Source organism: Mastigoproctus giganteus, chromosome 9 (assembly GCF_048544385.1).
Source record: "Mastigoproctus giganteus isolate SK-2022 chromosome 9, ASM4854438v1, whole genome shotgun sequence".
NCBI lineage: Eukaryota > Metazoa > Arthropoda > Arachnida > Uropygi > Thelyphonidae > Mastigoproctus > Mastigoproctus giganteus.
This window is the reverse complement of record NC_143583.1, coordinates 188,490,526-188,518,488: the sequence shown is the minus strand read 5'-3', so window position 1 is coordinate 188,518,488 and position 27,963 is coordinate 188,490,526. Positions and strand designations below refer to the sequence as shown.

General features: G+C 39.2%; 1 protein-coding gene across 1 annotated transcript; it reads right to left on the bottom strand.

The window, feature by feature from the left end:
* Positions 1-196: 196 nt before the first annotated feature.
* LOC150080958 (general transcription factor II-I repeat domain-containing protein 2B-like) lies at positions 197-27,612 on the bottom strand. Its single transcript, XM_090380866.1, has 2 exons — positions 27,426-27,612; positions 197-681 (listed from the first exon to the last, which is right to left on the bottom strand). The coding sequence occupies exons 1-2, from the start codon at positions 27,610-27,612 to the stop codon at positions 197-199; spliced, it is 672 nt and encodes a 223-aa protein (XP_090236992.1).
* Positions 27,613-27,963: the final 351 nt, after the last annotated feature.

Here is a 27,963-nt window from a genome sequence, read left to right as displayed (position 1 = left end):
AAGATGCTATTAGGCCGCATGCTGAGAATGTAATACTGTATATACAAAAAAATTATATTTTTGTAGGCATGTTTAAATTTTAATTACAGCCTGTTATTGTATGAGGAATTTTAAACAAAAAATTAGCGAAGACATTTATTTGTTTAGCAATGATGATAACAAAACTAAAAATGGACGAACTTAGACAACAACCCATTTAATGACTTTTTTGCGACTGCTTAATGCTAGATGGTAGTCTGATATTTGGTTCCAAAATAGTTGATCGTAGTTTTAATTGGTCCTCCAAGTGAATATCCATCATCTGAGATCTCAAGCTTGTTTTAATTTGTGTCATATATGAAAATGTTGATTCACAATAGTAGGTTGTGCTAAAACAAGATAGCATTTTACGAGCATGTTGACGTAGACGTGGGTATTCAACAGCATTTTTCCATATTTGAAGAGGATACTTCATCGCTTCAAATAGAGACGTAAGAATATTATCTTCTGAGAGTTCAATTAATTCCATCTGTAAGTCGCCAGGTGCTTTGGAAACATTAATTAGGTGTGGTTGAAAAGCTAGTTTCAATGTGAGATCATATTTTTCAAAATCAGCAAACTTTTCATTATATTCTTCAATCAGGGAGTCTAGAACAGCTGTGTATTCTTTTATATTGTATTTCCTTAAACTTAAACTGTAAACTGAAGCACAGTATACAAGGAGAATAACGATATATAAAAAAGAGAATAGATAAAATTTACCTAAAAATATTTTGAGTTTGGTGTTATGTCATTAAATAAAAGGTGAATTTCGCATTTGAGAGAAATAGACAAAAGGCTGCAGGTTCCCCACCTTTTATCTATCCTTTTGTACATTTTTTGTTTCCCTGTTATTTGAGCTTACTTTACGTTTCTGTGCTATTTTTATTTTGAAGTGAAACTTCTTTAGGTGCGCTCCAGGCAGTTTTCAGATGGGAGTAACTTGTGTTCGTGGATTGACAAAAATCGCAACGAAAATGCACACAGCAAAGCTATAAGTAAACGCATTACAGGCGCCCTGAACAGCCAACTATCATACTAGGATGAATACACCTAAAGTAACAATTGTTAAGCAAATACACATAAGTGAACAAATATGAAAAGAGGGGTGAAAGAAACATAATAAGATTATTTGAATGTTAAACGAAAATATCATAGATGAAGCAATTTAAAAATTGTTCTTCAAATAGTGTGAAAATTGTGCTGAAATGTTAATAGTGTGAATGAATGTATGTGAAATATAATGTTATTCAATATGTAATTGAATACGATGTCATAATTACATTATGAAAATTGTAGACAATGGAACTCAATGTAATATAACCGAATGAATCCGGTGCAGTGCAACACCTTGTCTTAGATCTTCACTACAAAACCCGCAATACCTAGAATCAGTGTTTTGGGCGAATACGTTCGGACCAGGGCTCCCATGCCTGGGTTTTTCCACCCAGATCTGGGTTTTTTGATTGTCATCTGAGTTGATAGGTTTTTTTCACAAAAATATCTCATTATCTGGGTTTTTTCGGTAATTTTTAATTTTAAGTCAAAATTTATTTTTATTTCTTGTAAATACAATAAAATTTAATACATTTAGTAACAGTTTACAATTTCTTAATTGTATATTCTAATAATACTGATCATAATTTGTAATATCTCAAGTGCTTGTACAAAATACTACAAATGTAAAAGAATTTCAAAGTTTTCGCAGGGTTGTACACTATGGTTTTCGTTCGTGTTACTAACATGTATGCGCAGCCTGTTGAGCAGGTGGAAGGCGGTCTTTACTGCACAGTCTTTCGTGATCGTTCGTGGTATTATTGCATTATTTGGTGTGATTTTTACATTTATACGTGTACTACATACAGTGATATAATACATTTAAATTGTAGTGACTATTTCTATTTTATGTTAATGGATTAGTGCTTTATTTTTTATTTTATAGAACATTTTTAAATAAGATAACTGCTAACTAGCCATATCCACAAATTGCCCACAATGTCTGAAACTTGTTCCCCACAGAGAATGATGAGTAAACGGTGGTATACTCAAAATTTTAGAAATGAATGGTTAGAAGATCCAGAATTAAAGGATTAGTTGAAAGAAGACAGTAATGAAAAAGGTGCGTCTTACTGTATTTGTTGTGAAATGAAATAAAAGAATGCCAATAAATCGATGTTACTAGCGCATAAAAATACAGTTAAACATAAAAAAAAGTGCAAATATTGCTAAGACAAGTTCAACGTTAGACACGTTCTTCACAAAAAGTAAACCTACGGAGAATGAAGAATTATTCTAATTTTAGGAAGGATATAGATTTACTTGAGCGTGTACAGAGAAGGGCAACAAGATTGGTGAGGGGAATGAAGGGATCCTCTTACCAAGAGAGGCTTAAGTTCTGCAAATTGCAGTGGCTGGAGACTAGGCACCTGCGCGGTGATCTGATTGAGGTGTATAAGGCCTTGAATGGGTTGAGCACGCTGAATTTTGATGGGATCCTTCCACTTCTTCAGATTACGAACCTAAGGAGGCATAAATTCAAATTAAGAAAAGACAGATGCAGAATAGATGTGCGGAAATTTGCCTTTAGCCAGCGGGTGGTTAATTGCTGGAACAAACTTCCATCTGTCGTTGTGGAAGTTGATAGGTTGAATAAATTTAAGGAGGAACTGGACAGGCATTTGGAGGGAATGGTGTGTTTTTTTTTTTTTTTTGGCTGATGCTGCATAAGCTCATACACTTGCTTTCTTGCATCACATGCCACTACTACTAATAGCAAAGGCAGAGTTAATAATTGCTGCACTCATTTCTGAGCAAACATTTTTTTCATTTGCGCAATGTGATCACCTTATAGAAGCATGTAAGAAAGCATTTCATGATTGCAATATTGCAAAACAAGTTCAGACGAAGGCGACTAAAGTCTCTTATCTTATACAAGATGGCATAGCCTATCATGAAAAAATATAAATTTCTAACATATGCAGAAACAACAAGTTTTCAATGATAATAGATGAAAGTACAGATTTATCTTTATCGCAAGTTCTAGCTGTTGTTGTTAGATATTTTGATATTCAAAAACTTGATGTTGTAGATGTGTTACTTGACACTGTTTGTGTCGAAAATGGTACTTCAGAAGGGCTTTATCAAGCTGTAAAAGATCTTTTCATAGAAAAAAAACATTCAAATAAATAATCTCGTTGGCTTTGGAAGTGATAATTGTGCCACTATGATGGGTACTAAGAGTGGGTTCCAGTCATTGCTAAAAAAGGATGTACCATCAGTATTTATAATGGGATGTGTTTGCCATTCTTTTGCATTATGTGCTAGTCATTCAGTCAAGGTACTACCATCATATCTAGAAATATTTATAAAAGATATCTCTTGTTATTTTTCCCGTAGTAGTAAAAGATTTAAACGAGTTCAAAATGATTCAAGATGTTGTAGATACTGCTAAGCATAAAAGCCCCAAATTAGCACAAACACGTTGGTTATCCCGTGGCAATGTAATAAAAATTATTATTGAGCAGGGGGATGCGTTAGTTCTTTATTTTCAGTCTCAATCAAAAATTGACAAAATCGATGGTTTTTTTTTTTTTTTTTTTTATGTGAACCCCAAACACGAGAGGTATTAGAACCTATAGTACTTAGTACCGTGCTTGGGTTGGAGGTTAAGAAGACGAAAGAAGATATTTGTTGACATCAGACTTGAACTTCTGTAGGCTGTAATTTTCAAGAAAGACATATGAAAGAAGGTTGTTCCAGAACACGGCAGTTGAATGAATAAATGAGGAAAATGAAAAGTTGGTTCTGTGGGTTTGAAGTTGGACAGTAAATGGATGTTGGCTGGTGGCAGCACGTGTTCGGACTGTTTTGAAAGAGAGAGCGGGAATTATAGAAGCCAATTCAGAAGAACAATGCCCATGGAAGTATCTGTAGAAGAGGCATGCAGCAGAAACAGTACGTCTATGAGACAGAAAGCGGAGAGACTCTGTTAGAGATGAGTCATTAATTAACCTAACTGCCCTCTTCTGAATGGAATCAAGAAGCCTGAGAGAGGTTTTGGGGGCACCACCCCAGATGTGGGAACAATATTCCATGGCAGGGCGGATTTGCGATTTATACAGAGTGAGCAGCTGTTTGGAAGAAAAGTAACGCCGAGAGCGAAAGAGAAAACCAAGTTTTTTAGATGCAGAGGAAGCAATATTTGTAATGTGCTTGTGCCAAGAGAGATTAGAAGTCAGGGTAATCCCCAAAAGAGATATATCATTTTGCCTAGAAATCGGAGTGTCACTAAAGATAAGCATAGGAGCAGAAGAATCCTTTTTGCGAGATATAAGACAAGACTGAGTTTTAGAAGGGTTGAAATCAACTAAGTTGTCTTTGCCCCACTGGAGAATTACCTGAAGATCGGCATTTAAGGAATTGGTAGCAGATTTTCGAGAAGTTGAAGCTGATTGAGCAGGACAAGGTTTCTCAAAATGGAAAGTTGAATGCAATGTGCTATCATCGGCAAAACTATGGATAGGATTTCCAGTCAATGGAAGAAGGTCATTGATATACAAGAGGAAAAGAGTGGGGGAAAGAACTGAACCTTGGGGGACACCGGCATTAGTGGAGAAGTTAGAAGACAGAGAGCCATCTACCATCACCCTCAGTGAGCGATCAGAGAGAAAACTGGATAACCAATTACTAAAAACAGTTGGCAAACCATAAGATGGAAGCTTGTTTAGAAGACCTTTATGCCAAACACGATCAAAAGCTTTTGAGCTGTCAAGAGCAACTACTTGTGTTTCACCGAACCTTTCCATTGAATTAGTCCATAAATGGGTAACATAAGCCAGAATATCACCAGTGGATCGACACTGACGGAATCCGTACTGGCGATCGTTGATCAGACGGAAGGTTTCTAGGTAGTTTAAGAGTTGGCGGTTAATTGATTTCTCCATTACTTTAGAAAGAGTAGAAGTAAATGCAATGGGACGATAATTGGATGGGAGGGATTTGTCACCCTTTTTAGGAACTGGCTGGATATGAGCAAATTTCCAAGCAGAAGGAAAAACACCTTTGGAATAAGAAAGTGAAAAAAGGCGGCAAAGAATAGGGTAAGTTCAGGAGCACAGGTTTTGAGAACAAGTGGAGAAATACCATCAGGACCTGGAGCTTTCTTAGCATAAAGATTCATCAAAATCCTTTTGATATCCTTTTGACGGAGGACCACAGGAGGCATTGAATGGAGCGTGTTGGGAATGGTGGGAGGTGTTTTACCAAGATCATTAATACATGAGCTGGAAGAAAAATGGGATGCTAGCAGGTCAGCTTTATCCTTGGCTGAAGTGACAACAGAACCATCTGGTTTGGACAGAGGTGGGAGCAGAGATGGGCAAAAGTTGCGGCCAATAGCTTTGGCAAGAGACCAGAATGCTCGGCTACCATTAGGGCAAGAAGCAAGTTTTCTACTCAGCCTGTTCAAACTCTAGTTTGGACTGATTAATAACTGCTTTACAATTGTTGCGAGCTTTGGTGTAGGCAGAAAATGAAACTGAAGAATTAGAAACAAGCCAATTACGATATGCAATATTCTTCTCTTGGACAGCCTTAGCACATTTATTGGAAAACCAAGGTTTAGATATATTTACAATACATAGTATTGTAAATATATCGGTGGAGGGAATATTTACAATACTATGATCACCAAAGGAACTTAGCATATGTTGTTTTTAGGATATGTACTGGAGAAAATAAACTGCCTGAATATAGAATTTCAATCTGAGCATTTCAGGTTGCACTTACTTCATTCAATGGTTTCAATTGAGTATAAAAATATTCTTAGTTTTTTCATAAAAGAAGTCATTATTCGTGCAAGCTGGTTGAAATTGATCCAAGCAATGCAATAAATCATAAGCCTCTGAATAAAATATATTTGGGAAGCCGTTGTATGGCCTTATTAAATTCAACACCACTTGGTGACAGTGAAAGCAGGTTTAAAAATGATTGTTTAAAATTTCTTGTTGAACTTTGTATGGAAATCAGAAAAAATTTCCTCTAAATGACGATGGAATTATCACCAGTCTCAATGTTCTTGACCTAGCAGTGATACATGATCGTAACAAATCGCCATCCTCAATTTTCCATTTAGCAATGCAGTTCCCTCACCTTGTTTCTGAAGACAAAATAGATCTTCTAGATGATGAGTGGAGATCATTTCGTTTAAATCAAGATTTAGATCTCTCTTTTGGTTCTCAGGGCAAGAAGCCAGAGAAACAACAGAGAAATTTTTTTTTTTTTTTGGGTTGTGCCAGGGTCGCCTGAGCTTCCTTCCTGGCAGAGGCAAAAAAAAATTTTTTTTTTTCTTTTTTTTTTTTTTTTTTTGAAGAGCATTCACAGGGAATAAGAGAGGAGCAGGCCAGATTGTAGGGTGAAAGAAAGGTGGACTACTAATAGTGAAGACAGTCCACCATGGATTTAAGCGAAGCGGGGGGGGGGTAGGGAAGGGGATTAAAAGTCCCAGGAGCAGACGCCCCTATGCGAACGCCATTGGTCAAGCACTCTGTGTGCTGATTTTGCACCCTGAAGTGGGTACCAGCATGCATCCTACCCATAAAGGGTTTGTAGTATAGTTTCCATAGCACATATTTATATTTATCCTACCCTCGAAGGAGTTAGTAGGGAGTAGAAAGTATACTGGATTGTCCTAGCAGCGGTGAGTTTGACATGTCTTGTGGTGAAGACAGCCTGGGGTTAAAATTGAGTGAATGCAATATATGTAACCTCGTCATTTAATAGATTATTATTATTATTATTATTATTATCTGTTTATTTCCATAAGGAACCACCCCGGGACGGCAAATTGCCAGGAGGGTGCTAAGTACATATCAGGGTACGAGATACTACGTGCAATTGGTTACATATACTGTACACGTAGTCTCGTCCCAAAATATTTTGTACACATTTTATGTTTAATACATACAGTATTTACACATTTATGATTGTGTACAAACATTATACAGCTCATATATTTACAATTCATTAATAATTCCACATATAACTTACCTATTTACATAACTGTTACAGAAGGTGTATTTTTCCGGTCAACAATTATTATTGTTCTTAAAATAGAAAGTTTCTCTTTTACTCTCAATTCTTTGGTACTTTGCAGCCGATTCATATTTCGGTAAATCTGTACGAATCCTGGAAGATCTCTTTCCGGTATGTTGCATCTTCACACAGTTTTTCAGCATCTATGTGTAGTGAGTTAAATATTTTCGCTGTATTTGATGGGAAGAATCTTTGCAGGCTACTAAGATTGTTCAGGACTGGACGGAGTGGATTATTTACTTCCCCGCAACGTCTAGCAGTGGCACGCGGTTTGACTAGAATATTATCCAGGACTGGAGCATCTACTCTGCCTGTGAGCATTTGTGCGAGAGTGTGTATGTTCCTGTTAATTGTCCGCTGCATCCAGGGTACGATGTTAAGGTTTGAGTAGAGAATGGCCCTTGAGATAGTAAAAGGGTGGCCAGCAACTCTGTTAAGCCATCGCAAGAACCAGTACTCAATCCCAAGGACGGACTTATAATGTGAATCTGGAGCTGATGACCAGATTTGCGAGGCATACATTGCAATTGGCAGGACACACATTACAATGTACTTGGTCGCTAGATGATGATCACTAATTCCTACCAGTTCCTGTCTAGTAGCCCATAAAGCGGCGAATATTTTTGTCTTCATATGGGCGAAGTGTTGAGCAAAGGTGAGTCTGTCATCCCACTTAAGACCTAGGTCCAGGTGAGAGTGCACTTTTTCAACGCTAGACCCGTTCACAGAGATCGAGATGTCATTTTTATTCTGCTTGTAAGTTATGGTCATTTGGGCAGACTTCTGTGCATTAATACGGAGCCCAATGCAATCCAGGTAGCTCTCAAATTCTCGGATTGTGCTATTTGCCATCTGGCAAATACTTTCTGCTGATTCATGGTCTTTGGAAGTGATGAAGAATTTTACATCGTCAGCATATGTTATAAAGTCATGGTACTGTGCAAGAAACAGCTCCAGGGCGGCCGCGAAAAGGGTAGCCGAAAGAACTCCCCCTTGTGGCACTCCTCGCGAGATGGTAAAGTATGATTGTAGCTTTTGGTGCTTAACAGTAAGTTTTCTGTGTTCTAGCAGGCTGGTTATTATAGCTAACAAGTTTCCTCTTACATTAAAATAATTCCTTAAAATCGCAATGAGCGCTGGAGTTGAGACGTTGTCGTAGGCTGCGGAGATATCCAAAAAAATAATATCAATTTGCTTTTTCTCATTTAGTGCTCTCTGCACGCGAAAAAGGGTTTCCACTAAGTTTGTTATTGTTGATCTCCCCGAAATGACTGAGTGCAATGTGGTGGTCTATTGCTAAAGCAGTGTTGATTGATGGTGGGAAGCATTGCTTTTTCGAAAACATTCTGTAGGGTGCAATTAACAGCAATTGGTCTGTAATCCTTAGCCGCTTTTGGGTGTTTAATCTTTGGTATTGGGGTTACAATGTAATTTTTCCAAGCTTGCGGGAAAGCTCCTGACCTGATGATTTCCTGATAGATGTGCAGTAATAGATCTATTATAAATGGGCTACTTATTTTAAGGATGAACATTGGAAATTTGTCTGGTCCAACAGTGGCCTTATTGGGCAGATCGTTGATTGCTTTCATTACGCTCTCTTTGGTGATTTGTATTTCACTCAATGGAGGTCTTGTTGGTTCCTCTCTTGCCGAATAGTTTCGCTTGTTTATATCTTTCAGGAATTCCAAAATTTTGTTACAATTATCAGTGTTTTTAATTTGATTCAGTCCGTGCAGGTTACCAAAAGTGTTATTAGCCCATTCCTTGAAAATGCATTCGGTCATATTTTCGGTGCTATTTCTATTGCTAGTAATTCTTTTTAACAAATAGATATTTATTTAAAGTATACCCAGTATAAAATAAAATAAAATAAAATAAAATATTTCAGAAGCTTTCGGAACTCGTGTCCCTTCGTCAACTGACAAATTTGAATACATTACAAGCAGAGTGTGGCACGTTACTCATTCGTCATTGTTGTAGCACGGACGTGTGCTGCCTTGCGCCAGTGATCATCCATCAATAAAATGGTTGTCTCCAGGATTGGATGTATACGTATGCCTTTCTGGCGATTTAATGCCTTAGGGTTGTTCATTATGTTTAGTGACTCTAGCCATAGGCGGTGGCGAAAGTGTCGCGCGTGGTCCACTATCTCAAAGTCGCGCTTGGGGTCAAGATCGTGGTTGGTAGCCCAAAAATGTTCTGCAAGCGCGGACTGGTCAGTTTCGGCAAGCCGGATTGCTCTGTCGTGTTCCGTGAGGCGATCCTGGAGACGTCTCGATGTCTCACCTACGTAGCAACTGTTACAGGCCCTACAGGTGATACGGTACACTACATTGCTGCGTAAGACAGGTGTGACAGGGGTCTTCACACTGGAGACAAGTGAACGTAGGTTCCTACCTGGTAATTGTACACATTTGATGTTGTAACTTCTCAGGATCTTCGAGATACGTCCTGACACTCCTGGATAGTACGGAATGTAGGCGGATGATATGCCGACTTGCTTCGGAGGTCTTGGGTTGGAAGTAAGTTCTTGTGCCTGTAACAAGCATCTGTTTAGTACATGGGATGGATAACCGCATCTGGTTAGGTCCGCCTTCACACGGGAGATCTCGTTACGTCTAATTGTGTCGGTGCTGGAATGGCGCCAGGCCCTGGAGAACAGGGTGCGGGCAGTGCTATTGAGATGGCTTGGAGCGTGGCCGGACCCGTAGTTGGTGAATTGACCGCACCACATGGGTTTGCGGTATACTGAGGTCTCTAGATGTGGGCCTACGCGATGCACTAGCACGTCCAGAAACGGGAGCGAACCGTCCACCTCTGATTCTACGGTAAACTTGATGAAATTGGATAGAGAGTTGAGGTATTCTAGTAGTACGGTTTCAGAACCACGTGGTATTATGGTAAAAATATCGTCGACGTATCTACACCACGTTGTAATAGCTGTAGGTGGGTTCTGGTGTATCTGCTTCTCCAGATCTTCCATGGCGATGTTAGCTACTACGGAACTGACAGGGGCACCCATAGCAGTGCCATGTACTTGTTTGTAGAGTGAGTCTTCAAAGGTGAAGATGCTGCTAGAGAGGCATAGGTTGAGGGCGGTACAGATGTCATCAGTGGATAGTGACGTCCTGGATTGGAGGCTTAAGTCGCTCTCAAGGAGCCTTCTGGCGCAGTGCACGGCCTGTTGGACGGGAATCGAGGTGAATAAAGAAACCACGTCAAATGATGCCATGACAGAGTTATCAGGGATTGAAATGTCCTTAATGGTGTTAATGAATTCACTGCTGTTTTTAACGGTGTGAGATGTATTACCTATAAGAGGCGAGAGGAGGCTCGCGATGTGTTTGGACAGTTCATACGTTGGGGCACTGCAGCAAGACACTATAGGTCTGAGAGGAATACCCGGTTTATGGATCTTTGGTAATCCGTAGAATTGCGGTAGTTGGCAGCCAGTAGCACGCAGAAGATGGTGAGTCGCGGTCGGGATCTTCTTATCTTTAATAAGAAGAAGATCCCGACCGCGACCTTGCCAGACCACCGCAAGTGAAAATCCAAGGCACCACAATTAAACTTGCTACAGAAATCAAATATCTCGGAATCATCATTGACAAAAATCTGTCTTTTCAGCCCCATCTAAAGTACATTAAACAAAAGATACGGAAATATTCTGCATTGGTTGCCAGAGTGACCAGGAGGGACTGGGGGCTAAACAAGCGGACCCTGTCCCTCTACTATAAATCTACCTTCATCCCGGTCATCACATATGCTTCACCAGTTTGGTACAAAAAGGTAACCACAGTGGTAAATAGAAGAACCTTGGACAGCATCCAGCGGTCAATAATTCTGACAATCACACGAGCTGTCTCCACAGTCAGCACGCACGCACTCCAGATTCTGGCCGGAGTCCTCCCGCTGGACTTGGAAATCATCAGATGCGCCCTGACATATAATATGGCAAAAGAAATACCATGCACTATCCTGAACTTCACGTTGGATCTCGCCAACAACAGGAAACTTGAAAAAACCAGACTTCTCGACCACCTCCGACAGGAATGGCAGGATCGGTGGACAGAATCCACTAAAGGTGAAATCACCAAGAAGTTCCTCCCTAGCGTTAACAGAGTCTTTCCAAAACCCCCGAGTTGGTTTCAACCAGGAGTCCACGTCACCTTTCTGCTTACGGGGCACGGGCCATTTAATGCAAAACTATCTAGCTTCCGAATCACTGAGGATCCCCGTTGCCTCTGTGGCCACGAGGAGACATGGCAACATCTCATGTATGACTGCGACCAGTATGAGGACCTGCGATGCAGGCTCACCACTGCTATCACCTACTTCCCACAGAACATGGAACAGCATCTTCTCGACTCGGAACAAGAATACAAAGCCCTTACCATTTTTGCACAGAAACTCTTTGCTAGAAGGCGAGCACTTATAGCAAACCACCATGCACAGCACCCAGAAGCTGATGATGAATCCCAAAACCAGGACTAGAGAAAACCGGAATACACAACAAAACTGTACCAAATAACCCACGAACATGACCATCATTTAGCCTTGTTCACGAGAGAACTGACAACCAGGAAGACCTACGTCTGAACCAGAGACAACCTGACAGAGGACTTGATTCATGTATGACCCTGCGACTGGGATCTGACTCCCACATTGAAAAAGAACACCAAAGAAGATCCGGTTCAGATCGCTTGGACCCGCACGTGCTCACAACTGTCAATGCCTGTGGCGATCAGTACCGGGCTCCCTTGCCTGGTACCTTTACTCCCTTTCCCCTGGTGGGGAGGAGGAGACAGTCTTGTCTCCTCCCACCTCTGCCAACCCTGATTCTTCTCCTGGTGGGGCTTGGGCCTGCCTCACTGAAAATCCTGGGGTCGTCTTCTCTATCGTCCCCATACTTCTGTCTTTTCCCCCAGCCTCCAGTCTCCCCCCCCTACTCTGCCTAATACGCCAGCGTATAACCCCACACAAACTGCAAAAACTTAACTTCGTCCAAATTAAATCGCATACACCTCAATTGGCTTTTCTAATTCCAGCGCTCACCCCTACCGAGTTTTTTTTTTTTTTTTGGCCTTAGCCACTGAAATCTCAGGAAACTAGGTGGCAGGGCCTGCCAGAGTAAAATTTCATTCTGTGTACCTGGTCTGCCTCCACGAGGCCAAGTGTGGACAACGTTGGGCCTCAGTAGGGGTCCAGCGGCTAAACGGCCAGATGAACAACGATACACAACATTACACATATACAAAATCCACACACTTTTAAATCTCTGGCCTTCCCAGTGAACTGGTACACCTACAATGAAAGCAACGCGGAGATGGGAGAAATCCCTGGTGCCGTTAGACATCAATACACTTTACACTTTACACCCACCGTATGTAGTGCAGTACCAGTGGGTGTCCCCAAATGAATTACTAGTGGAGAACTTCCACAAATTATCCTCAGTTACACCCAATAATTATTCTATTAAACTGATATAGACAATACTTTTTTTTATTTTTTAAATATGCTCAGAGTCTGAATTACTGAGAACCGAGAAAACAATATATAATATACAATGGGCAATTAACAACACTGTCTACTCTGTTCGCTTGAACTTTCAAACCTGTCGACAAGCACAATCAGATAGCTACTAAATGATTCTCGCAAACCTTGTGTTTCACAGAAACAAATCTTTACAATAACAATTGACATAAATCTTGTCAAATTGGCCAAAATCAATGCAACATTAATTAATATAAATCAACACAATAACAATCCATATAAGTCAACACAATAACAATCCATATAAGTCAACACAATAACAATTAACTTAAATCTTCTGTTTACACTTAAACCTTTTGTCTTTTGGTCATTTGTGACGTCAATTCCCAGAAGAAGCTGAAGTTCTTAGCCGAGTCCTCAATATGAAAACTGATCTTGAGAAGGTTTGCAGAGCAGTAAAGTTATAATGGTCTTCAACTAAGATATTTACATTGTTCTCCAATAAGTTTGGAACCGCAGGCATTAAATCTGTTCTAAGTTGAGAGGCGGCAAAGCAAATAAGCAAACCCTTAGCCATCCTTGGACTCAGGGGAGGTTCCCACGGACTGGAGATGTGCAAATGTATCCCCAATTCACAAAGGGGGATCGAAGGGTGACACGAGTAATTACAGACCAGTTAGTTTAACTTCTGTTCCGGGTAAAATAATGGAGTCGCTGGTTAAAGATGCATTGCAGGATCATCTAGAAAGGACTGCAGCAATAATTCAGACACAGCATGGGTTTGTTAAGGGAAAGTCTTGTCTGACAAATTTGATAGGATATTATGATGTGGTTACAAAGGAACTGGATGCAAAAAATAATTTTGATATCATATATTTGGATTTCAGGAAAGCTTTTGACACAGTTGCGCATGGAAGACTATTGTACAAATTGGAGCAGAAGGGTATTAAGGGTAAGTTGCTACAATGGATAAAAGGATGGTTAAGTGCGAGAAGACAGAGGGTGGTAATCAATGGGTGCTGCTCTTCTTGGACTAATGTTATTAGTGGAGTCCCACAGGGTTCGGTGTCAGGTCCACTGTTGTTTTGTATATTTATCAATGATATTGATGAAGGTATATCAGGCTTAATGTCGAAGTTATTGCAGATGATACAAAGGTTGGCAGGGTTGTTAATGACAGTAATGGCAGTGTGCTACTGCAACAGGATCTAGATAATTTGGGCAGATGGGCTAAGAAGTGGCAACTGAAGTTTAACCTTGACAAATGCAAAGTACTGCATATTGGTAGAAGTAACCCCAGAGAAACGTATGAACTGTGTGGTACTGTACTACACTTAAGGTGGTAGAAAATGAAAAAGACCTGGGAGTAATTGTGCAGGCAGATATGAAGTTTTCTGAGCAATGCAGACAGGCTGCCAGGGCAGGTCATGGGGTTTTGTCAATGATATATAGGAATTTTGCTAGCAGGGAAAAGGAGGTGATTATCCCTCTGTATAAGGCAATGGTCAGGCCACGCCTTGAGTACTGCGTACAGGTCTGGAGGCCTCATTTTAGGAAGGATGTAGATTTACTTGAGCGTGTACAGAGAAGGGCAACAAGATTGGTGAGGGGAATGAAGGGATCCTCTTATCAAGAGAGGCTTAAGTTCTGCAAATTGCAGTGGCTGGAGACTAGGCACCTGCACGGTGATCTGATTGAGGTGTATAAGGCCTTGAATGGGTTCAGCATGCTGAATTCTGATGGGATCCTTTCACTTGTTCAGATTACGAACCTAAGGGGGCATAAATTCAAATTAAGAAAGGACAGATGTAGAATAGATGGCGGAAATTTGCCTTTAGCCAGCGGGTGGTTAATTGCTGGAACAAACTTCTATCTGTCGTTGTGGAAGTTGATAGGTTGAATAAATTTAAGGAGGAACCAGACAGGCATTTGGAGGGATGGTGTGATATTTTTTTTTTTTTTTTTTTTTTGGCTGATGCTGCATAAGCTCATACACTTGCTTTCTTGCATCACATGCCACTACTACTACATCTCTAACACATGAAGCGTATTACATCTGGAACCCTCTTACCTCAATAACATTCCCTATAAGTCACCCAGTCTACCTTAATATAATTTAACACCTTAGTCATCCCTCTTTAAACATGAGGTTTTATTAATAAAATTATTTCTCTTTACACCTCTTCTGATATGTTACCTTGTTTGGGACTTGGCCTAATTTAATGACATAGGTTACCTATCCTTACAGTACTACCCTTATAAATATAATTTCTTTATATTATTACCTTCCTTATACTATTCCTGTACCACCCTTACATTTATTCATATCATTAACAACAGGAATGTTCCTTTCTTTTACAAGGACTATGACTCAATGGTTTACAGAGCTAGGTTACGAGTCCTTGAGTCCAGGATTCAATAAAGAAACAAGGAACAGACTTAAATTCCGACTTCGCCGCTACTTCCAGTGTCCTTGCGTTCAAGTTTCCTACGTGGCTGACAGGCTTACTTCAGTTTCTTGGGCACTCCGGTTTTCCTTCGAGACTGACAGGCATGCTTTCTCTTCTGGGGCACTCTTGACATGACGCACCTTCTTGTGTAGACGATATATTCACAGGTGTACACACCTGGCTCACTCTCTTTACAAGGGCCTACATCACCTAACTCGCCTACCTCCACTTCAACCCGCACTCATGACCTCCCCTTTGACCACACCACACAGAATGCTCCTCTCTCAATTTTTCTCTCCCCTAACTTCACTCTTCCCTACACGTTTGGCACGCCTCCCCCAAGGACTCCAACCAATCTTTTTCTGTTTAAATTTCCGTTCCTTCCTATTTGCTAACACAATTCTCCCAAGCTGGCTCCCCAGCGCACAAACCAACCCTTTTCTAGAACTTCTTATTTTTTTCTCACAGGTAGCATGACCCTTTCATGTCCACCAGCAACTTTCAAAAACACTCATTTTCACACCTTTCTCTCTAAAAGTATCCCAACACACAAAAATCAGTCTGCCTGATGCCGTTTTTATTTTGACGCGAACACTGGACGTCCACTCATTTCCTGTTTTGGTTCTAATGGTGTCATAGATCAAAGGAGGTGCTTCATATAATCCCGTTTCACATCCTATTGTTCTTCCTTAAGCAATCTCTTCACGCCTGTTCTCATGACCCTTTCATGTCCACCAGCAACTTTCAAAAACACTCATTTTCACACCTTTCTCTCTAAAAGTATCCCAACACACAAAAATCAGTCTGCCTGATGCCGTTTTTATTTTGACGCGAACACTGGACGTCCACTCATTTCCTGTTTTGGTTCTAATGGTGTCATAGATCAAAGGAGGTGCTTCATATAATCCCGTTTCACATCCTATTGTTCTTCCTTAAGCAATCTCTTCACGCCTGTTCTCAAATGGCACCCTTTTACCTAGTCATGCTGTCCCTGTTTGCTCTTTCGTATTATTTGAATTACTTGTTTACCCCTTTGCTACTATTCTTAATTCTCACACTACTGTCCATTACTAAATCTAGTGTTCTTCAAACTTTAACCTTACTTTTAGCAAAACCAAATATTATTTAAATTTGTAAGATCTATATCTTACACTGTGTTCCGTGAGATGTGAACAAGTGTTCCACGAAAAATCGTAATTAATAATTAAAAAAATATAAATAAATAAAATAAATAAACTTTGCATATTTGTAGTGCACACAACTTTTGTATCATTATAATATTTAACATTTTTTTTCGGTTACTAATATACTGGCATAGACTAATAATCAAATAGACTGCGGAACACTTTATTTTGGCGGGCTTTGCATAGAGGTAATGACATCTACAAAAAGTAGCAATGTAGTGATCTGATATGCCGTTCGTATGCGATTTAGCCTGGAGTACACTGGTTGAGAGAGAGGAGGAAGCGAGCCGATATCATAACTAAACACTACCTTGTATAATTTTTTTTGATAATTATTAGAATTTCGAAATATTATTAAAATAAATGACCATGGATTTGTGGTTGAAAAAAGGAGCTTTAAAACGAGAAGCAAAGTATTTCTAGTAGTGAAACTGTGGTCGATGAAAATGAACGCACTTCAAAGTGAGGGTGAACAATTGCAGCCTTTTGTTCCCAAAAATCCGAAGTGATAAAACAGGAACCAACTAATAAAAGACCAAAACGAAAGTATGACGAGTTATTTGAATTTCGGCTTTACATGTGTTGGAAATAAAGGTGCTCCTGATGCACAGTGAGTCGTACGTAATAAAATATTAGCAAATAGTTCTTTGGCTCCCGCTAAACTAGTGTTTCATAAATGTTCCCTGAATATGTTCTGAGATAAAGTTTTCTGTGACCAAAAAAGTTTGAGAAACGCTGATTTAGGCCGTCAGTCTGGGCCTTTTTTGTCGTATTGAAGCTGAAAGTTTCGATGTTAAAATTTGAATTTAAATTTTGCTTAATCAACTCGTTATTTCGCATATAATATTGATTAAATTAGCTTTTTTGGAAACAAATACATGACTGTATGTACACTAAAGGAGGAAGCAGTGCCAAGTTTTTTGTGAAAATAAGAGAACAGATGGCGAGGGGTGTTGCAAGTTGGAACCTCTGCTGATATACAATAGGAATATTCCTCGGGCATTGAAGCGCATTATAAGTACAGGAACTCCCCGACTTACGTAAGAGTTGCGTTCCGCGGAACACTACATAAGCCGGATTTTACATAAGTTGGAATTACACCCGTGCTTATGCAGTACTAGCAACTGTGCTCGCTGAATTGATTGAATCAAAAAATAAATGTTCAACGAACATGTAATTAGAATTATTTATTGTATTTATTCAATTTTTTATCTCATGCACAGGAATAATTACAAAAAAGTGTGCAATTTAAAAAAAATTCAAATTTACAAAATTACAAAAAAAAAGAGCAGAGACAGGCATAACGCATCTCCTTTTTTTACCAGGTACGTTTTACCTCTCGAGCATCATTGCCAGAATAGACGTCTTCAGCTGATAGGTACACTGCTGTGGAGATTTAGATGGGGTGGGCCGCTCAACCTTACAAAAGAACATATTAATGGATGACTGGACAGTGGCTTTTTTCTTTTCATCGTAAATTTCTTTGTAGCAAGCAAGCATATCATTCACCCCTCTGTTAACTTTTAAGAATCATTCGCTGTCAGGATCCACCTTCTCAAACCTCACCATTGCTGATGCAATTTCAAGAAATGTCATTGCCATCTCTCTCTGGTGATGAAGCGTCTCGACTCCTCATTTGGTTCATCTTGAGCTTGGTCAGCATTTTCTTCTTTCACTTTCGTTGCCTCCAAGTCAATAAGTTCTTTGTTAGATAATTCCTTCTTCCTCTATGAACCCCTCCATCTTTGGCATCGACCTCCAACTGAAGTAGCTCTGCAATCTTTACAATCTTATCTGTAATCTCTTCATGTGATTTGTCTTTTTTAAATCTTTCGAAGCCTTGGACATATTTTCTTTCATGCACCATTTAAACAACTTGTAGTAATTTCTGCCCAGGCCTTTAGCATTAGCATTTTAGCATTAGTAGAGGCATTTGATGCAAGAAAGCAAGCTTATGCAGCATCAGCCAAAAAAAATAAATAAATAAAAAATAACCACTTCCACTTCAACCCTCTGTTCGTTCGAAATACCTGTCCAGCTGAGCCTTAAACTTATTTAGGCTATCAACTTCCACGACAAGGGATGGAAGTCTGTTCCACCAACCAACCACCCGCTGGCTAAAGGCAAATTTCTTCACGTCTATCCTACATCTGTCCTTCCTCAATTTGAATTTATGCCCTCTCAGGTGATTACTCTGAGCAAGAGGAAGAATCCCATCAGCATTGAGCATGCTCAGACCATTCAAGGCTTTATACACCTCTATCAGATCACCTCGCTAGTGCCTAGTCTCCAGACACTGTAATTTGCAAAACTTAAGCCTTTCTTCGTAAGAGCACCCCTTTGTTCCATTCACTAATCTTGTTGCCCTTTTCTGTACTCGTTCCAGCAGCTCTACATCCTTCTTGAAATGAGGCCTCCAGACCTGTATACAGTACTCTAGGTGTGGCCTGGCCATTGCCTTATACAATGGAATAATCACCTCCTTATCCCTGCTGGAAAAATTCCTGTATATCATTGACAATACTCCATGAGCTACTCTTGCAGCCCGTCTGCACTGCTCAGAGAACTTCATATCTGCCTGCACAACTACCCCCAAGTCCCTTTCATTCTCTACCACTGTCAGTGTAGTACCGCAGAGTTGATACGTTGCTCTGGGGTTGCTATTTCCCATATGTAGTACTTTACATTTGTCAATGTTAAACTTCATTTGCCACCTCTCAGCTCATCTGCTCAACCTTTCCAGATCCTATTGCAGTAGCATAGTGTCAGTAGTGTCCTTGACAACCCTGCCAACCTTCGTATTGTCTGCAAACTTGGACATTAAGCTTGATATATCATCATCAATCATTTATTATTATTATTATTTTTTATTATTATTATTAGCCATATGGTACAAGGAAGCCTGAGGCTTATGCTGCACCAGCCAAAAAAAAAAAAAAAAAAATTCCCGAGTTACCCTGAGAGAGAGAGAGAGAGAGAAAGAGAGAGAGAGAGAGAGAGAGAGAAGTAGAAAGGAACCACCAAGAAAGAGAAGAATGATGATATCCAGCTCAGGACCCTGGGTTTGCCAAGCCCATACTCACCAGATGTGAGCCCCCGGGGTAAAATAAATACAGAAAACAATAATGGACCCAATACTGAACCCTGAAGGACTCAACTAATAACTTTAGTCCACGATGAGCAGTGTCCATTGATCCATAGCAGCAATTTGCCTCCAATGCCACACTGCTCCAATTTGTGCAGCAGTCTTCCATGTGCCACAGTATCAAAAGCCTTTCTAAGATCCAAGTATATAATATCAAAGTTATTCCCTGCATCCAGTTCTTTTGTGACTGCATCATAGTATCCAATCAAATTGGTCAGGCAAGACTTCCCCTTAACAAAACCATGCTGTGTCTGAGCTATAACTGAAGTCTTGTCTAGATGATCCTGCAGTGCTTCTTTAACCAGTGCCTCCATTAATTTTCCAGGAACAGAAGTTAAACTAACAGGTCTATAATTACTTGTGTCGCCCTTTGATGATCCCCCTTTGTGAATTGGGGTCACATTTGTACATCTCCAGTCCACGGGTACTTCCCCTGAGTCCAAGGAAGCTCTCATAATTATGGCTAAGGGTTTGCTTACTTCCTTTGCTGCCTCCTTTAATATAACTGGATAGATCCCATCCACCCCAGGTGCCTTTCTTGTATTTATCTTCAACAATTTCTCCTCCACTTTACTCTCAGTTATTACAAGATTCTCTAGCTTACTGGCAGAGTTGAATACACCTCTGGCATTCCCCTCGCCGAATAACTCCTCATGTGTGAATGTCGATGCAAAATATTCATTTAGTTTGTTAGCTACCTGAGCAGGATCATCAACAGTTGACCCATCGATATCAAGTGGACCAATCTGATTTATCCCCTTCCTTCTAGAGTTTACATAAGTAAAGAACTGTTTTGCTGTTTTTCTTTGCATCCCTTGCCAAAGATTTCTCATAATCTGCCTTCGGCTACCTAACCTCCTTTGTAACTTGGTTACAGATCAACTTGTATCTACCATAGGCTTCTGTGTCACGTGTTAATTTGTATTTATCCCATGCATTTTTCTTCTCTGCCATATGTCTCATTAGTTCATCTGACATCCACTTAGGCCTAAACCTTGAACAATATTTCTTAGTTGGTATGTAAAGCCTAGTAGCTTCCAAGATAAGTTCTTTGAATGCTTCCCATTTTGAATTTGCTGTTGGTAACATCATCAGTTGGTCCCACTATAGAATTTAAATACTGTCTCAGTCCATCGTAGTCGCCTTTACGAAAGCAATAACCCTTCCCTTTACCCCTAATGGTAGTTATCACTTTGAGTAAATCCCACTTCAGCACACTGTGATCACTACCACCTAGTGGTTCATTTACCTGCAGATTCTTAATGCATGAAGAATCACTACTGATAATCAAATCAAGAGTATTACTCCCTCTAGTTGCCTCCCGAACATGCTGATGTAGAAAACAATCATCCAATAAATCTACAAAAGCCTTGCTAGTGTGTGAGTGACCAGCCCCAAAATTCCAGTCAATATCTGGAGAATTAAAATCCCCCCCCCACTCTAAGAGACTCTGATTTACTGGCCCACTCTATTTCCCTGTACAGTTTCTTATTATACTCATCAGAGTCATTAGGCCTATAGCACACTCCTACTCTCAATTTTGATCTCCCAGTGCTTATGTCACACCAAACCGACTCAACACTGCACTGTCCAGCAATGTCGACTGGCTTCACTTCTTTGGATTTTATGTATTTCTTAACTAATAGCATAATCCCTCCTCCCTTCCTATCCTGTCTATCCTTTCTGTAGACATTGTACTCTCCAAATTCCAGTTCTGCATTCCTTATATCTGTGTGACACCACGTCTTTGAAATTCCCGCAATATCTGCCTTTGATGTTTTGCGCAATACCTCAAATTCATCAAATTTATTTACTAAACTCCTAGCATTGGTGTACATGCAAGTATACATGCACCTGTTCTTTTTCTTAGCTACCCTAACACAACCCATGTGTTTATTTGTACCCCAATGATTCCCAGCAGTCTCTGAAATATCCTGCATCTTATTTTCCAGGCTGTGGCTCATTCCAATAGAAGCAGTGCAAGAATCACTTTCACCTCTGCCAGTGGCTACTGTTAATCTATTAGTCCTTGTATCCCCCCAATCTAGCAGTTTTCCGACCCACCTAACACTGCCTCGATAGCATCAGCAAACATTCTTGCACCCTTTCTATTTAAGTGTACCTTATTAATGTTTAAGATGGTGTGGTAAATATTGTAAAATTTACAAGTCTGTTAACATAAAATTGTTCTCGTCGTCTACTGCAGACAATGCCTGAGCAAATGTGCATAAATACTATGCTTTTAAATTTGAAATAACACCCTGATCCATAGGTTGGATGAGTGAAGTCGTGTTTGGCAGTAGAAATATGTGACTCTCTGATTCAAATTGAAATCATCTAGATGCGTAGGATGTCCAGGAGCATTATCTAATAGAAGCAAAATCTTGAAAGGATCATCACTGTCTTTACAATATTTTTCAACCTCTGGAACAAAGCAGCATTGAAACCAATCCAAGTAGCATATAAACCAATCTTTTTCAAAATTTAAATTAATTGTTTTTTGAATTTTTAATTACATTTTTCAATTGATTTTTTACTGTAATCATTTTACGTTAACCTTTTATTTGTTTTAATTTTTGGAGATTATCATATTGAAGTGTTCTACGTATCATATTAAGGTAAATTTCTCTTATTCTTCTACAGATATTGATACCAACATAGAATGTATTGAGCATCATAGCTCTGTTATATACTATTATTAAACTGAGAGTTTTCAACACCCAGGTACCTGCCTACCTACTCACCCACCCACAGTTGCTTTGACATATAGACTCTGGATAGATGTTCAGAATGCTACGGTAGCAATATGAAAGGAATGAGGTGGACTAGGTCAAGCCTTCACAGTATGCTGTTTCTAGCCGATGTATATACCTGGGATCCATAAATTTAGAACGTATGAGTGCAATAGAGTTGAAGTAACACGCAACAATCTGCACCCCACTTTTTAAAGGTATAGCCCATAACACGTACAGGTGTCCTTTGTGGACTTCGTTCGAAGTTGACGGATGTGTTATAAAAATATCAACCTTTATTGAATATAAGCCTGGAATTTTGCTTCAGGTGCTACTGGGATCATCCAAGCTTTAGTTCTAGTGCAGGGTGAAGGTTCCGCTTCTGACAAAAGTGGATACAAATGGTCTTTTGGGATGAAACCTGAACCTTAGCCATTTCTCAGGAGTTGGCATGGTCAGTGGCATGCTGCAATTGCCTTTTGATAATCCTCTCATGCATGACTGTGAAAAGATCACACTTGGGACTGATCCTTGAGGAATTCTCTCCTTTTAGCAAAATCGCAGAGTCCTACCTATACTTGGATGACTGATTTAAGAGGAAGTTTATAATCAAAATGGCAATGTGTTCCCTAAGACCAAAGTTGTAAATCTTTTTCAGTGTGCTGTCTCTTTGCAGAGGTTGGCATTCATCTTCATAATGGACAAATGTGGGGTAGAAGCCCTAAACAAACCCTCGTTACTCTGATCATACCACTCTGAGGTTTGCGAACGAAGTTTTCTCTTGACTTCTTTTTCCATCCCTGGATTATCAATTGCAACATCTTATATTTGTCATTCCTTATCATATGTCCTAAATATTTTAGTTTCCTCTCCTTAATGGTGTTAGTTATTTCTGTCTTTTTCTTCATCCATCTCACCATTCTTTATCTTATCAGTCCACAACACTCTTAAAATTCATCTGTAACACCATGTCTCAAAAGCATTTAACTCATTCTGGGTCTTCTTTTTCAGTGTCCAGGCCTCAGCTCTATAAATGAGGACAGAAAAGACAAAACATCTCAATATTTTCATTCTCAAAGGAAGTGTAAGATCACTGTGGTACAGAAGCTTCTTCATTTTAAGGAAGGCCGCACATGCTTGTTCAATCCTTGAGTGTATTTCAATAGAATGGTCCCAGTCCTCGCTCAGCACACATCCAAGATAGCTATTACTTAACTTTCAATTTCTTCATTATTGATTGTAATTTTTGTTTGTGCTTCTTTCTTATTGATTACCATAAGTTTTGTTTTGTTGACGTTGACTTATTCTATTAATAGTATCAATTAATGCTTGTAAATCCTGCTCAGAGCTGGCCAGCAGTATAGTATCATCTGCATGTCTGATCATATTTATTGTATTGCCATTAATCTTTATCCCCTCTGTACATCTCTGTGAAGCTTCTTTAAAAATTTATTCTGCATACACTACACATTGAACAATATAGGCGATAGAGTAAATTAATTTTTCTCTCTGAAACTGAAAATCACTGTGTTTCCTCACATCTTTTATAAATTTGGTTGTGTATAATCCTTAGAAGTACTTTCAATGCATGGCTCATCAAACTAATTTTTCTGAATTGAGAACTATTTGCAAATTTCAGCTTGGGTATGAACAACGATTTCACACATTCTCCAATGTCATAAACCTTTTTGAGCAGACCAACAAACACCTCCACCTTTATTAGTTCTGTGGGAATTTTGTCAGGACCATTTGCCTTTTTGGGTTTAGCATATTTAACGGCTAAGATTGCTTCTTCCTCCATGATACTCAGTCTTTCCACATTTTCTGATCTGTTAAACTTTTCATTTCTGTTGTCATCAAACAGTTCTCTGATATATTCTTGCCAGTTGTAAATATCTTTTTAAAATTCTGAGTCCGCATGCCATATGCTTTTTCTATATCAAATAAAACCGATACCTGGTGATAGCATTTCAGAAAAGCATCAGGAATAGATGTTTTCAGTTGGATTAAATGATTGAGTGTTGACCTGTTTCTTCGGAAGGCTACAATGTGTCCTGGAAAAGAGATCATTAGCATCTAAATATCATGTAAGTTAAGCGTTGATCATTCTTTCCAGGATCTTGCACAAGCAGCTGGTCAGAGCTACTGGACGGTAATTATTTAGATCTAAAAATATAATTATTTTTGGATCCTTTCCTTCTTTGGGAAAGGCGAGTGTGATTTCCTAGTTCCAGAGGTTCAGAAACAGCTCTTTGAGATAGATTCTGCTGTAGAGATAGAGCAGATAATTCATGAATTCTAATGGATGTTTTATCATCTCATAATGGATGTGATTCAATCTGGCGCCTCCGTAGCCAGGTGGGCAGGAGCAGTAGTGCATAGACCAGGGTTCAAGCCTGGGACCACCAAATACGGAGGATGCGGAAGGTCAGGGAATGACCACCGCATATCCTCAGCCCGAATAAAGGGTGAGGGTTGGCGTCAGGAAGGGCATCCGGCCGTAAAAATTGCATGCCAAAACAATAAAAACACTGACCCCATATAATAATGAGAAAAGGCGAGGACAAAAAAAAAAAAAAAAAAAAATGGATATGATTCAATCACAAAAATCAGTGATTCTGGAACTCCAACCACTGCTTTTTTGATCATGAGAGAAGATAGTCATATAACAGTAAGGTAACTGGCAAAAATGTTAAGAATATCAGTAGGAAGCAAGCACAGTATCTCAGTGACCATTTGTATATGATGTGTTTGTGCACACTGGGTTCCAAGACTACTCACACCTGAGCAATAACAAGTTCTCATGGAGGTTTGTCAGGAATTGAATGAATGGTTACTGAAGATGGCAAGGTTCCACACAAGGTAATAACGGTGAATGACATGGCTTCATCACTTTGACCCAAATAGAAAGCAACAAAGTTGTTTGGAAGTCTACATCATCGCTAACACTGAAAAAAGCAAAAGTTGTGGCTTCTTCAGGAATGGTTTACCAGCATGTTATGCCACATCATATGACTACAGAACTGTACTGCACACTTTTCAGGATCACATTTGTTGCAAATGACCACAACTGCACACAGGTGGGTGAATGCTGCATCACGACAGTGCAAGACCTCACATTGCTCATACTATCAAGTACTTAGCATTAATGTTAAATGTGTTCATCTTCTGCCCTGACCTAGCACCCTGCAATTTTTTTGTATTTCCAAAGTTAAAGAAGGAGCTTTGAGAAAATGTTTTCAGTTGTCAAAAGTTGTAAAGACATCAGAGGTGATTTTCAAAAAATGGCTTCCACCATGTTTTTGAAGAATGGCAGAAATGTTGGAGTAAGTGCATTTCATGAAATGGAGACAATTTTTATGGATAATTAATAAAGGTATGTTGCAGAAGAAAATATGATCATTATTGAACAGCCTCATAGAAGTGCTATAAAGAAACAATAGAAGTAAAAGAGATTTTGGAGCGACGAGTATGTTTAAAGAGGATGTGAGAAAAGCAATATGAGCATTTATTCAGAGTTACCAAATTGAAAGAAATGATCAATCACTAATGAATGGTGTCCATGTTATAAAACTTTTGAAAGATATATTGAAGAACTCAATAAAAACAGCTTTGGAATTGCAAACTTCTGGTAAGAGCAATCCTAAACAGGCCAAGCAAGTGTTAATTCTAAGCGTGTTGAAGGCTCATATCTTTAATTGTGCAGAAATATCTCTCTCTCTCTCTCTCCCCCCCCCCTCCCCTTGCTTGAACAGCACAATTTGCTTGTTTATTTCATCATGTACTGAAGTTATTATTGCTAAATATGTTGAAATATGTTGTTAGGTGAAAATTTATTTTACCAACAGTTTTCAAATCTTCCATTTTGGAAATCGATTATCATTCAATCGATTTCCAAAAAATTATAACTAAATTAGAAGAATAATTCTGACTTAATCACAGGCAATTATACTGCCAAGTTGTGGAAGGTTCAAAACAAGAGAAGATTCTGTTCTTTTGCTCACTGAGGAAATACTTTATGTCTGCCTGTCACTACATGGTGCAAAAGTTCCAACTGAAAAATTGTTCATATAAATGCTGACATAGCAAAAATTTCATGAACTGGCAACACATAATTATGAAATTTGAAATTCTTTGTGAACTAGTTTCTGTCTTGGTTTCATTAAGGATAAAGAAATAGATGAAATATTAGTTCTGTAGTTTCAGTGTGCAAACCTACCAGATGCTATTAAGAAAGAACTGATGTACAGCCAGCAGCCTTTGGTTGGGGAACTGACTAGTGCACAAGAAAGCTTGAAATATAACACATTATGCCAAGTCATGCTTGGCATTTTAACAATTCCTTATAGCAGTGCTAAGTGTGAGAGAATATTCAGCCAGGGTATGAAAACAATTCTCTTTTCAAAAGAGTTCAGATTTCTTCCTGGACAGATAAGTTTAGACATATAAGTCTAAACAGTTAGGGCCATTGTTATGAACAAAACTTTGAGTATTTCTGAAGAGGGCAGAGTTTTCAACAGTACCCTTCTTGAAGCAATCATAATTAATGATGACTAATAGAATATCCAAAAGAAATCTATAGACATAAAAATATTACCTAAGCTAATGTTTTAAAAGAATATTGTACTGGTAAACAACTTATACCTCTATTTTAATATAAAATGTGTATTTTTTTCAACAAAACTTAATTTCTAGTGCAGCGTGGACTTTAAAATTATACCTACTGTTTTTTTCCCTAAAACCTATTTTCCTCTTGTTTTTTGGAAAGCATTTCTACTTTTTGCAGGGGCAGGGGTGTAAAAACTTTCTCCTCCTGCTTATAAATGGCCAGTTTCCAAGTAAAAACTTGACAGCTGTGCAATAGTGATGCTTTCATTCAATAATATAGTTGTCAGTAATGATTAACGGAAACCAATGAAAGATGAATAGCACAGTGAGATTGTCAAGCTACTGACCTATCATATGGAAGATATGAATAAGTTGCCAAATTTTCTCCGATTTTCAGCAAAATAGAAGTACAGAAACCTCTGTGCCTGTATTTTGCCAGTTAGTCAGATTGATATACAGTACCTAGAATATGAATAAGTTTTCATTTGCAATACATTATAACTGCACACCATTATGCCTCATTGTGCATGCTTTCACGTCTGGTTAGAACTCCTTCAAATGGTTGTTCACCAAAAACACAAGTGAGACTAGTTAGTGAACAGCACTAATTGCCTTTCTTGCTTTGAGTGCCTCAAACTCTACATCACAATATTGCAATTTATGTTTTGGTTGTCTTTTGCCTGTAGTTTGGCATCATACAAACAGCGACTAGTGGTTTGCATGAACATAGCTGTGCTACTGGTTCTCTGTAGCTGACTCTGGACTGTACTTGGAATTGCAAATGGGTCATGCAACACTATCCTCTGGATCCTATTATCTTCACACTCTGTGGGCCAGTTCCTTTTTGGTAAAGGCACCAGTGTCACTGGAGTTTTTGATGCATCAAGCATGGTGGCCAATTTGTGTGGCAGTGTCTTGTATGTCTGACTTCACAGTTCCACAATAAAAAATGCAGTCAAACTTCTCCAGGATCAACAGCCAGCCAACTTGGCTAACCACTTTTAAAGCCCCTATCTGGTTAACCATGTGGCAGATTTCTGCAGGACTGTAATTATTTGCATATCTCAAGCAACCCATTGCTTCATACTTGGAATTCCAGCCATCTCATATGCTGCAGGGGTCTGGTATCACTGGGCAACTATTGTCACAAATCAGAAGAAATTAGCCACCATTCAAAGAGCAATACTACTTACCATCACCAGAGCCTGCTGCACGGTGAACACTCCTGCTCTCCAAATCCT